Raw genomic sequence first — 13,971 nt, 5'->3', positions numbered from 1 at the left:
CGCATGGAAATCATCGCTTAAATAATATCTGTCTGAAATATCATAGAGAGAATAACATTATAACTGCAATTTATGGATTTACAGGCTTGTAGTTTCTGCTAAACATCGTTTTTATGGAAATCTGATAGTGTTCCTTAATGTCACCCACCACTGCCAATCTTAAAGGATTTGGCACATGGCCGACATTTTTAGGTGCGGAAAGGTGTTTATGTTTTTGTCATATGGAATGAAAGCAGATGAAGGTCTGTGCGTGTACTTTGTGTGTTACGGTGCAGAACATGATAAACGACTGAGTGTGGTGCAGATTGGACGGGGGGTGTCCAGGTGGCAGAGGGGCTGAATGGCTTATTCTTGTACCTTGACACATAATACCACTGCAAAATGCATAAGGAGACCCTATGGCATTTTGCAAACTAAATTGTTCTTTGATGGATTGTCTCGGTGCGCGCTCACGCTCGTCTAAAGAGTCACATAAATGCCTGCACGCCCGGGGCCGAGGTAGCGACGATGTCGCCGGTACTGACAGTGTGTCGTAACTTAGCTCATTACGTCGCTGTTTCTCGGTTCGCCTCCCCTCGGGGCAGTTAATAACGATACCGGTGTTTGCGGCTGGAATTAAATGGCCGGTTTTCCGCGGAGAGGCAGAGCGCGGACTCCAGCGCCGCTTCTAACGCGGCCGCGCCCCGGCGCGCTCCTGCGTGCGCGCCACGTTGCGCATTGATAATCTCCCACCTGTCCGCTCTCCGCGCCTGATAATGGCTCAGCCTGCGCTGCGAAACGGATTAGGCGGGGTGACAAACGAAAGTGGGTTAATCGGCATCGGTGCTACTCTCCGTGCTCCAGAAAGCTTGCCTTTTTATTTTTTTATTTATAATTATTTTAATTTTTCACACCGTTGGCGTCGCGCATGTTGGAGTGCCCGGTGGGTGTTTAGCTATTCACCAGGCAGGGGTGGGGTTCTTATGCGCCAGTCCTCCTCACTTAACCGCCCACCTTGCGTTTCACCTTCTTTCAGTAATAATAATAATAATAATAATAAGATGAAGGAGAAAAAAGAAGAACCACCATCCATCCATCCATCCATCCAACAACTTATGTGGGGGGAGGGAGGCATGAAGTCTATCCCACAGGAATGTAGGCGGGATTTAGGTCTGCAAAATCAGCTCCCCCACTCGTCTCAGGCGAGTAATTTAGACGAAGGGGAGAAAAAAAATCTATCAATCAATCAATCAATCTATCTATCTATCTATCTATCTATCTATCTATCTATCTATCTATCTATCTATCTATCTATCTATCTATCTGTCTGTCTATCTGTCTGTCTGTCTAATCTCTTCATCAGTAAATAAGGAGCTGAGTGGGGCAGAAATGACCCCGCCTGCTTCCGCACGGGCTCTGCATGACATTTCCAATCCTACTTAGCGTCTCTCAGTTCACCCCAAGTTTAGAGAGACAGTCAAGCGGAAAAACAATGTTTGCCGCACATCAGCTCACTGTTTCGGGAAGTGGGATGGCACTTTTTTTCCGGTTCGCGTAAGAGTGTTTATTTTTAGAAATTTAATCAAGATAACATTTATAGACTTGAGCGCAAATGAGTCGCCTGCCGTTATTCTCAGACGTCGCGTTATCGCTGCAGGACAGGGGGCTCGCGAACACGTCCTCGTGCGAGTCAGAGGGTGCGGGAGTGACAGGGTGCGTGCAGAAGCACCACGACAAGATGTCACAAGAAAGACACGTGTCCCCGAACCCCTTATCCATTACGCTCCAAAAGATCATCCATAATGTCATAACTTTGCAGCCCGAGATTGGGATCAGTTTTGCTCTGGTTTCCCTCCTCGTAATGGAAGTGATTTGTCAAGCAGCAGATTGTCTGTGTTGACTTGTAGTCACGTGATTAATCATTATGAGCATCGGTGCATTTGGGATTTGGGTCTCTCACCTCATTGTTGAAAACTGATAAAGGGCTTCTGTCATTTCCACAGCCTTTACTCAGTACCCTGTTCCATATATGGAAGCATATCTAATCCATCCATCCATCCATCCATGGAAGTAAATTACGAGGGGTTAATTTGTTGTAATCACCCCAATAATCAAAACCAGCTAATACAACCCCCCGGACACCTTAAGTGGGTGGAGACCTGAACCCCTCCCCAATACTTAAAGTTATGCCCTTGTATCCAGTCATCCAACCATCCATCCATCCATCCATCCATCTATGTGTACTACCTTAAATGTCCATTTCACCAGAATTCCCCTTAAAATAACAGTTCTTCTGTGTAAGGAGTTAAAATATACCAGAATTTCCATCATGAGTGACAAGAAGGATTCCTCCCTCCTGTTGTATTCCTCTACAATGATCTGGCATCCCATCCAAGGTGTCCCCTTTGTCTAACTCAGTGCCACTGAGACCTTGCACTGCATATGTACTCATGGAAGATGGGGGGATGTTTGTGGAATTGTCTGATTGCTGGTGGTGCGACTACAGAAGAATTATACAGAAAGGGTTGTTCCTGTTTGGAACGTCAGCAAATCGGAGCTTCGGCGCTCGTGCAAGCAGCCCTAACATCTACGACCGCATCTCCGTGGACGTCCTGACAGTGCTTAGAGTGGCTGCGAAGTAACAGATGGTACAAGAAGCAGGTCTCACTTGGCATGTCATTTCTGAGACCTCTGCCATTCTACCATCTCAGCATGTCATCACAAAGCCTCAACACACCACATATATGGTGTTTTTCTTTGCAGTGAAAGAGTAAAATTTTTATAGGTGAGGAAAAAGTGTTTTTCAAATATCCGGTATCAGCCTGGTTTCTTTTTATACCCTTCATTTTTAAAAATTATAATTGTTTCGCAAAATTATATTTTGTGTATGCATCAGCATGTCAGATATTACATATACTTCGAATGAATGAATGGATTCTTTATTATTGTGTATTGCACATACTTTGCCCAGCCCACATGGGCTTATAAGACCCCAAAGGTATAACGTGTTTTGTTTGTACATAACATCTAGCCTCATAGTCAAAAAAATATATATAAGTTAATATTTTGAGGCCGGTGCTCTTGTCTGATATTACTCCAGTCTTTAAGAGTCACAGAAGCACTGAGTTCCCGGTTTGTCCGAGACCAAAACAAGTGAGAAGGAGAATGAGCTGAATGCAAAGTAAGGTGCTTCTGGGCAAGAGTCTGCAAAAGCAGCCACACCAAATCCCACACAAAAACAACCCCCTGCTTTTCAATTATTTAGGCTGCAGCAGCGATTAAGGGAGTAACTAAGGGGAAGGAGTGAAAGAAATGAAGGAGGCCGAGTGGTATTCTTTAGCGAGTGAGTCATCGTACCGATCTGCATGCTTTTTTGTTTTGCCGAAACGGATTGAGAACACATTTCAGGCTTTGAAGGAGGCGGGGCTAGACGGGGCATTTCTAAAAATGTTTTTCCCTGAATATATTTCTGCATTTTTACAGCAGAGCCGTCGGTACAGTTATGATGAAGGATGTGGGCTTGAAGGTTGGCAAGTTGATTCGGGAGGAAAATATGAGAAATACTGCGCAAAACAAGAGATTCAACTGTCGAACGAGCTTATAAACAATAGACTAGGTCAGCCTCGTGTTGTATGACCTAAACCTTGGACGTAAGATTCTCTGTTTTTGTAGCAATGAATTCCACTCACATTTTAATGACGCTAAAGTTATAGCCTGGTTTGAAGTTGCTGCACAGGGGCACTGGGGGGAGGGGGGGGGCACTGGAAGGCAGCAGTGTCTTCCCACGTTGTACTGCATGTTTTTTGGACCATTTCACTCAATGTGCTATAATTCTATGATATATTCATGGCTGGATGGATAATGCATCAGTGGAGAGGCAGTATTATAAGCATAACTTATCATAAGTCAATAAATCACCTTATTGATATGTGGCAGTTAAAATTATAACTGCATAAGACTTGATTTGACGACTCACCCAGTCCTGGCGTACGCCAAAGAACTTGCTTTAAATTTCCAGATCACAGAAGTATCCAGTAGACTGAGTGAGTTTTGGAAATTTGTTCCATCACGACCATGCATTGGGTGATTGATGACGGGTGGATGGGTTGGACGGACGGATGGACGGATGGATGGATGGACGGACAGATGGATGTCCCCTGCGCTTGTGTTTTGCGGATTTGTTTGTGGATCACAGTGAGATTCTCAGGCACCGGATGGCTCATGCAAAGCTGCTCCCTTCAGCTGTGAAAGCCTCTCCGGGTCCTCAGAGATTACGTTCCAGTCGCGGGCCGCGTCCAGAGTTCACTCCCGGCCCGTCGATCTGAAGAGGCGCAATTTGAGAGCTGAACCACCTGACGTCTCCCCTCCCTCTCCCCAATCTCGACCAGTCCCTAAACCCCTTTCACTTTTAGGTCACTCCAGCAGGGAGGAAATATTGCTTCTTCAGGGGTATCATTTTTTTCCAGGAGTGCGTGCCATTAACGGTAGCCCGGAATGCACATGATCCGTGTGGATGGTGCTTCACAGAGCAGACCGGAACATGGCGGTCCCAAAGAGGACAGGACTGGCCTCGTTCTTCCCAGCTGTCTGCGTGAAGTTTCACGGAATCGTAAGCCGGCTAGCCACACTCCGGTCCTTTCATTATCCAGGGAGCAAATGTAGGGTGTACATTTCGGTGGGATTTATGTAAGAAGGACGTTTCCAGAAGGTGTCCAGTTCAGGAGTTGCTGTATGTGGGAGTCTGTGGGTCAGGTTCAGTTATTAGATAGGGGGCCGATTTGGTCTATATGCCCTGAGGGGAATAGACCAGAAGACACGCGCACACCTCTGTATGACAGCGTCTGCTCCGTCATCAATTCCTTAAAGATATTCCCGTTGACTGATGAAACCAAAATATCACGGTCATCTGGGATAGCAGAGTATCTGATATAAGCTACTGGCCAGATATCCAATTACAGGCAGAACATGCCACAGTAATGCAAGAGAAGGTCCCCACGCGTGGCAGCTAAAGAGCAGAATTTAAGGCAGAACTAATGGGGAAGAGATCCTGAAACAGGCATGCGGGGTTTTGGCCCACGCAGGCAATGACACGGCTGTCCTCCAGCAGAAGAACATTACACCACCCAGCCTCTGTATTGCGCCCCCATATCCAGGGTACCGACGAAACTTCATAATTAACATCCTGATAGACGCGGCAGTTTTACTCGTAGTCAACCGTCCTGAGACAGAATGTTCCAGAAAAGTTCCTTTCATATTTTTTTTGACAACTCCCCCGCCCCCCCAAAATTAAAGGTAGTTTTGGCTGTAAATGGGGAGGGGGGAGGAGTATAAATTAACCAGAGTGGCAACAACACCTCTGGCCAGCTGCATGATCTATTCCGACTTTTTAAATCACTTTAGCGCTTGTGTGTGTTCATTTGCATCGCACCGATGCAACGACTGGGATATGTTCCTAACGAGTATGTACTGCATCTAAAATATGAAATTATTTCAACTTTAGTGTATTTTTAAATTAATGGGATCTCAGTTATGGGAGGAAAAATATGCTTGTGGAAAAACATGAGCAGAAAGTGGTAGGAATCAGTCATTAACCTCTTTGGACTGGCTGAATTGTGTTAATCCTAGACCATCAACTGTTGGGGGCGCCGTGGAGCAGAATAAAACACAATTGTTCCCCTGATAGTACTCACCATTCGGGCTGTTTCAGTCTAAAAACCAACACCTTGACCAAAACATTGTTATTCAAGGACATAACATAGACAGACTGTAGGTCTCACTGACTGTAGGGTGTGCGTGTTGTGGGACGGCATGTCATTTCAGTCACTCTCCTGAAACTATTATGGTACTAATGCTTTAAATACAGTTTCTGTTAACAAAGAGGGAAAATATATATCAAGGTTTTGCTTGCAGTGTTTTGGGTGTTGGAGGGGTGTGGATACCCTGGCAGAATTTGGGGGGCCTTCGAATATGTAAAATTATAAAACAATACAAGGCCCAAGGTGACATTTTGTCAGGGGGGCCCAGAACTTCTGTCTACGCCCCTGGCTAGTGGCCTAAAGGCTGATGCTTCGTAGCGTGAGAGACTCCAAACAGGAAGACCTCCGTAGAGACGGGAAGTGTGTCATGGGCCCGGTTAGAGTTTGCATCGCGGTCGTTGGGCTTCTTTATGCCTTCTTATGTCCCTGTCTCTGGCGCCTCTACCATGAAACGGATGACAGGGGTAGTTAGGGCCGGATTAGCCCCCCCCCCCCGCCCCCCCCCAGGAACAGTTTTGAGAGCTACGCCTTGGGTCCTGGCTGACTTCCTCGCCTGGGAAGCTTGAAAGGGGACACGTGGTCTGCGTGTGACTCCCGCCGGCCGTGCGCACGTTCGCAGGGAGCGTAGGTGTCCTTAGCGTTTGGACACCATGCGGCGGATGCCATTCCGGGCTGGCAGATCTTGATCCCACTCCAGCTGGCGTCTGGTTCTACGGGGAGCCCGAGTATTTCGCTTAAGTGCCGGTTTGCCTCTCTGAAGCACATTTAACCAGCAGCATTGCGAAGACACAGAAATACTGCATAACTCCATCCATCCATACATACATCTTCTGTGCCCGTTTGTCCTATTATGGAGCCTGTCCCGAAATCTATGGGCGCAAAGCAGGGAATAACCTAGGATGCCACGCCATCCCATCATAGAGCTTAGTTCATACTTATACGATTAGTTACCAGCCTGACCCCTCCCTCAGAACTCTCACGTCGCACCAAACAGCTCAGTACTGGGTGCCACACCGTCACAAGACCCTCACACAATACAAGTCCTGTTTCTGAATGCATAGTGGGTCTGGGAGAAGCCAGGGCAGGAGTTTTGATGGGCTTTGATGGTTTGAAGTATGTGATGGTGAGAAAGAAACCGAGTCACCATCTGTAGATATAAAACAACCTTTATGTTAAACAGCCCCGTTACAGAAACACCCAAAATGGCTGGGGAGGAAGTCTGGAATTCCAGTGATTACCTTTTACCTACAGCAACAAGCATGAAGAAACAGAGGAATGAACGAGAGGTGATGATTGTCATCCTCCCGCCAGTTTACGCCAGTTCCTTTTCAGTAGGTGGACCATTCGCTCTCCGTCCGTAGTAGCCTGCGATCTTCCTTCACTCTGAAAGCGTCGTAGTTCTTTCCTTATATTCCCCGGGTCTGTGCATCCCTCTGCCGCAGGAAAAAGCAGGATAGGAAGCACAACGCACTTCTGCGGGCTTCGGTATTTTAGTCGAAGCGAAATTGGGCAAACCGACATTCCAGTTGGATTTGACCCCTAAGTGTCCATATGGGATCTTCACACCGCAATGCAGTAGAGACACACAGCCAACATCACTGTTTGCTATTCCAGGTCCCAAATAGAAGGAAATTCGAGAGCGTTTCACTGCCACCACCACCCTCTCCCAACAGCCGGGTGAGAAGTGCCCCCCCTGGTGCCAATATTCGTTCGTATTCCCCTGATGGAGACATTGGATTAGGCGACATGACAAAATATAATAATTATTTAGCAGCTCTGATAACGCAGCTTGAAGATTAACTACACAGCAGCTCTCGAACAGTACTGATGCAGGAACACGTGTTTTTTTGCTGTGCTTAAACCTGTGCTATCCGTCAACCAATGGAAGACCGGCAGTGGCTGATAAGCCAGTCAGAATATAGGAGTGACTGGGGATTCTGGTTAGTTGTATCGTTGATGAATGTCATTTTGTGGTCTTGGCTCTGTTTAAGGGTTGAGTATGGGTCACACACAACAGAGTGCAAGTCTTGCATTTGACGAATGATTGCCGTATTTTCAGCTATTGTTTCGAGGCAGGATGAGCTAAAAAAATCTGTTAAAAACGCTTGATTTTTGTCATCATATTCAGTCAAATTTCTTTGCCACAGTCTGAAGCCATTTTGTGATCCTGGCTGAGCCGGTTTACTCGTATGTCGTCCTGGCAACAGCGATCGGCATCGTGTTCCACGTGGCGTCGTACGCGGCCGTAGAACTCGCAAAGCAGAACACCAATGGCAAAAGAGGAGCGAGATATTCTGAATTCCTCCGGACTGTTTAAATGATACAGTGTGTTCCTGCGATTCCTGTGTTAAGTAAATAAGCAAAATTAATTTATAAAGTGCTTTACAAACTTCAAACACTTAAAACGACCGAATACAAGCGAAGACTACTCCGCTCCATTCGAACGCACGCTTAAACGAGGTTGGCCTTGTGTATCTTTGCGTTGAACAAACACCACTGTGATTCTTACTCCTGAGGACCACCGCCTCCCAATGTTTAGAACAAAAGCTTCTCTCTTACAAAGAACCACTTAGTATATATATGCTAAGCTGGAAACAAACACAGCCCCCAAGCTCAGGGTAACATGGCACAGAGCGATTTTTATGGAACTGTCTTCCTATTAGCGGCAAGGGGGCAAAGGTGCGGCGTGCAGGACTCATACTGATTGGTCCCAGAAGGATCTTCTCCAGATCTTCCCCTTCTCCTAGGAGCCTATCGTTCGCCCCGGCTTTATCCGAGACTAATCCCGCCGCTTTTGAGATGACATCGTTTCATATAAAAATAACTTGTGCCCCAGTGAAAACTGGTTTTGTAATTTTATTCCCAGCCGACCTCATCTGCGGGCCCAGTAACCTGCCTCACACCTGCTCTCTCTTGCAGGACTACACGCTGACGATGTATTTCCAGCAGGCTTGGAGGGATAAGAGGCTGTCCTACTCGGAGATTCCCCTCAATCTCACACTGGATAACCGAGTAGCCGATCAGCTTTGGGTCCCGGACACCTACTTCCTGAACGACAAGAAGTCCTTCGTGCACGGCGTGACGGTGAAGAACCGCATGATCCGGCTGCACCCGGACGGCACCGTGCTCTACGGCTTGAGGTATCGCCACTCCGAGGTCCCGTGAGACGTGACTCGTGCTTTCGCATGTAATCATCTTATTCCCGTGTAGTTCCATGGTTACAGAACGACGCTGAAACACATTTCAGCGTCGTGATCAATTTTTTCGGCCAGTGTTTTCTTGTCCCCCGTAAGACACAAATGGCAAAATCTGAAGCTGAACCTTTTTTTTTAACTTACCCTTCCAGGACATTTCACAATAAAAGTGCCTGGTGGTGCTGATGCACTGCATTCACGTATGTAAATCAGGCATCACGTGGTGGTAGCTATCTAACAAGGTGTCTTATGATCTGTGCATGCGAGCTCTGTGACTATGTAAATTACGGGCGGCCCCAAGAAGCCTGTGGATATGCAATCCAATTAATATTTCAATCAGGGAGTTTCCATGAACCTGAAAATCCTTGGGAGAAGGGTATGTATATAAATGTATGCTGCATACGCAATAGTGCAGCAATTTATCAGGGAGATTTGTAAGCGAATGCAACGTTTGAGTTCAGACTTGCACAGATGTAGATATGTTACAAGCAGACCGGCTTCACTTTCCTGTCTGCACTGGCCACATCTGGACCCACGATGCATCATTCTGTGGATTGGGGTGCTCTTAAGGGATTAGGGCACGACGGCATAGTCTTCATGGATGTCAGAGTTGAATTTCAGCCTCATTAGCTCGTGGATGTGACGTCTCGTTCAGAGGCTAATAAAAAGCACCAGCCCATAGATCCCATAGTCTTTTTCACATGGAAATTGTGGCAATATTTCAAACGACCATTATGTTCTGTAAATGTCCAGCGCTAATGACGTTTCTGCTTATGTCTGGATGCCGGGAACAAAAGGAGCCGTTCGTTTTGGCGTATGTTGCCTCTTGATCGTATCTGACTTGAGCTGCTAAGTAATTATGCTTTGCAAAGCAATTAGTTAGTTGTTTCACAAAATGATTCATTGATTATCAAAAACAACTACAACGTCCAACCCAGGGGGATTAAATTACAAAAATGTTTGGGCTGTATGACAATATTATGGTCATCGTATAGCAATCTCCCCATAGCTCAGCAAAAATATGTATAAAGGCTTTTGACGAAAGCCGAGGGATATGAAGAGTATGTATTGATTTACGGGCCGAACTTGAAAACATTATTTTGGAAACTTTTTTTCTTGCAAACATCTGGGATCAGGCAGAGATTAGTAACAATGACATGATTTATTTGCAGAATTTTGCAGGATGAATCGATCTGCACTGTTGAGAGAATGAGAATCCGGCCCTTAGGGACTCGAGTTTTATTGATGGAAACCAATCATTTTTACCGAGCCGTTAAACTTGTAATAATCATTTAAGTCGTCTATGGTAATTCAGTGCTTTCCCAACCTGCTAAAATAATTCCGTTGTCAGATTTGTCCATGGGTTGGGTGGAAGATTGATGTAGGTAACGGTAAAGGCGGAGGGCGGCCCCTTCGGAGCTGGATAATGCATTTCCCATAACAATTCCCGCTAAACCACTCTAGCGTTACAGCGCTTTGCTCTAGCTATTGCCTGAATCCAAACGAGCTCATGTTCAGAATCGTTCACATATGCTATCACATATTTGCAACGCAGCCTTTGATTATTGTTGCTAGTGCAAAATTAATTGCCCGTGACCCCAGCTCTCCAACCCAGTGTCCCTCCTCGATCCCGTTTATGGGAACGCGAACGTATTCCACCTCCCGTCCAGACCTCGCCTTCTTACAAACGTCAAATCTTCCGGTCAAAATGGATGCCGGACGGCTGTGAGGTTATTCGGGAAGACAGCATTCCGGGCTGCGGTGACACGTGCAGGCTCCCTGGCAGGACGACCATGGGGACATTTGTGTAAACTAATTATATGCGTGGACTTCTGTCAAGCTCAGCGTGACCAGCTGCCCTCATCTGACGAGATGACTTGGACACTCAAGATGGCAGCACGCTATGGTTGTGGGGGCCGGGTTGGGGTGGGGGGGGGGGTGTCGGAAAAAAACAAGGGGGGGTGATGGCAGCAGGATGGATGTGGGAGTGGAGCTGAAGGTGAAGCGGTGCTTCGGTTGCAATTTGCACAAGTACAGGCACTGGAATCCCTTTTTTGCACGCGCCCCATAGAGCCTTCCGGTGAGACACACGCAAACTTATATGCAATTTCGAGCGAAGCTTGGGATCCGAGGGCAGGGTCAGGACATTTATCCGGCGTCCCTGGAGTATTTTGGGGGTGGATAAGAGGCCATTCTCAGAGATGGACTGGCCATCTGCTACACCGGGCCAGCCCGGTGGACCAACAGAATTCATCGTGGGGGACTCCCCCCTACTCAGCCAAAGATATTGCAGGGGATCCCAAAGTCCAGGGCTAATTTATAATCCCAATCAAGCCACGCTCAAGGGCCCAACAGAGTTGAGATTTGATCTGACATCCTTTCCGATCACGGGCGCAGGGGTCTGACCCGCGGAGCACTGCCCACGTGCTCGGACCATGCATTACGGATTCCCCGAGTACACCAGACCGCCCATCCCCCCACTATATCCGGCCTCCGCCCGCCCAACGATGACGCGATGGGGTACTCAGGAGCTCCCATCTGCCGGCCTGGGTGAAGGAGAGGGGATTTAATTACTCTGGCCCTGGTGACTTAGCGGCCGTAATGTGTTATGCGCTGGGAGTCCGGAGGCCCCACGCAAGGGCGAGCCACCTGCGAAGGTCCCTTTGTCACACAGGTCAGCCCGCTTTACTCGGAGCCCTGGGATTAAGTGTGAGTCCTTCAGTGCAGGACCGGATCTAGCTATAGGAGGAACATACTGCTGCTAAGGGCTCCTGGATTACCAGTGTTGTGGAGGAAGAGATATCATTAGGGTATGGTGGGGGTGTCCAAACTGAAGCTCTGCCTAGGGCCCCTGAAAAGGTTGAGCTGGCACTAGGGGTATTACTTTGGGAGGGGGGGGCGGGTTGAGGTCTCCACCCATTTAAGAGAGTCCAGGGGGTTGCATTGGCTCCCCATATCCCGCCCATAATTTACGCCCATAGCCTGCCCAGCTTCAGCATGAGAAAGTCGATGGAAGCTGACTGGGAAGGAATTCGGTCAGAGTCAAGGTGAGGGACGTTTTTCGAGTCAACATCATTCCGTTTCCCATTGGTTTTCCGGCACAGGACCTGTCCCAGGAAGCCAAGCCACTAGATAGGGAACATCCTGAGTGGGATGGCATTTCATCACTGGGGGGGGTTAACATGCCCCCTTCATACAGACACGGGATGGGAATCAAACCCACAATAAATAATAATCAATCCTTTATTTGCCATTGTCACAGGTACCAGTACAGGTACGCTGGAATTCTTCTCTTCCCCTGGCCCATCTTGCTCTCCATGGCTTGTGGGGGGGGGGGGTCGCAGCTTAGGCCCAGCCAATGTACAGGACCCCTGGAGATGGGGGGGCGTAAAGGCCATGCTCGACGGACACGTGACCACTCTGCCGAGGCTGGGCCTTGAACCAACAACCTTCCTATCACGGGCACAGAGACTAAACCCTGCTGAACCACTTGCAAACAAATCTCAAACCCAGGTGGCGTGCGGTTACAGTGCTAACCACAGTGCGGTGCCTGGACCAGCTTATGCTAAGCTAGCTAATCATAATAATGAATGCTATAAATACTGCCTAGTGACTCACAACGAGGAGTAAACTCCCCCAATCAGCCACCTCTGAGCTAGACCAGTGACTTTAATTTCGAAATATAACACGCATTATAAATGGACTGCATAATCTTACTGTCCTCATTACAGGCCGGGAGTAATTTGATTTAGCGAGTGTGGTTTTGTGAGCAAGCTAGTACCGCCACTGAACACAAGCGAGTGATGAATATTCAAACAGCCCAGGCAATTTATTTGATACCAAGCTACCGATTCGCCAGCAGTTTTAATAACTTTTTTTTTTTCTTCCGTGCAAAACAACCGCGGGCTTTTATGTCGATTTCAATGACGCGCCGACGTGCGGCGGAAGATCTGGTGTGTAACGTTCATTGATATTCAAAGTGTTTTCGCAGGCCTTACTCTCCAATTAACCGTCAAAGGCTATTTTAATTGCCATTGTAAGATTAAGACTGTGGGAAATATGTCTGGGTTAATGAAGGCTTGTTTGCTTGGGTCTGTTCTACCGGAGTGCGTGTAGGAAAAGCAGTTGATCTGGGCTCATATAGACTGGAGCGAAGTGTTTGTTCATATTATCATGGTTATCTTTTCGGCGGTTGATTAGTCAGGACTTACTGCCACCCGAAGAGATTTACAGTGTTACATATTCATACCACTGGGTATTTCAGCAGTTGAGTTCCATACTTAAGGGCATTATAGTGAAGCCCCTCCGGGGGTTGGAACCAGCAACCTTTCGAGTCATTAAGCACTAGGCTTCCCACCGCTCCCGTCCAGGATAGAGCAAGTTATGTCTTACCGCGCATTATATACGATTACACTGTGCTCAGGGGATTGGTGTCGATAGCAGAGCTGGAAGCTGTAACGAGCAAGTCCTAGTCGGTGTTCAAGTGAGAAAAGTTTGAGAGATGGAGATGTCAGTCGATGTCTTGCCATGATCCCACACACAACCGTAACTTACCACCATGACAGTCAAGGGGACTGAAGACCCCCAATTTGAACCTGGTTTTGGGGCCAAGTCTCATGTTTTACCAAGATCCATGTTTTTTAACCCATGTTTGTCATACATTCCCCAACCAAACAAAGACAAAATGACGATAATGCTGCAGAGTGAAAGTTTCTCCATTGACAAGACATATCACCTATCAATGTCGGTCAAAATTTTCAAGTTGGTGCAGCGCCTTATTTTGATGATGTCGATGTTGCACTCCACTGTACCTTTTTCCCGTCACGCGTGTCGGCGTTTCCACTGCAGCTAGGCTGACATGTACAAACTGCAGCCGACACACGAGTGAACCACTGGCTTCCGATGCCCACAAAACTCCGCCCCTAGCCCCGCCTCCCTTCCCCACAGGATCCGCCCCCATGCATCACAGTCGAAAAAACCAAGACTGACAGTTGCATCACTGAGTTTTTCAAACTCTCTTTCCATTCCCATTGACCCCCCAC

At 47.5% G+C, this 13,971-nt stretch overlaps 1 protein-coding gene across 2 annotated transcripts in view; it reads left to right on the top strand.

Annotated features, from left to right (window-relative positions):
* LOC125720217 (gamma-aminobutyric acid receptor subunit beta-2) overlaps nucleotides 1–13,971 on the top strand; it is a 53,939-nt gene that overhangs the window by 10,921 nt on the left and 29,047 nt on the right. For both annotated transcript variants that reach the window (XM_048995425.1, XM_048995424.1), the window contains exon 4: nucleotides 8,655–8,875. In XM_048995425.1, coding sequence (XP_048851382.1) covers nucleotides 8,655–8,875 — 221 coding nt within the window. The remainder of the gene's footprint in view (nucleotides 1–8,654; nucleotides 8,876–13,971) is intronic.

Source organism: Brienomyrus brachyistius, chromosome 24 (assembly GCF_023856365.1).
Source record: "Brienomyrus brachyistius isolate T26 chromosome 24, BBRACH_0.4, whole genome shotgun sequence".
Classification (NCBI taxonomy): Eukaryota; Metazoa; Chordata; class Actinopteri; order Osteoglossiformes; family Mormyridae; genus Brienomyrus; species Brienomyrus brachyistius.
Note: the sequence above shows the minus strand (reverse complement) of the source record. Positions and strands in the feature narration are given on the sequence as shown.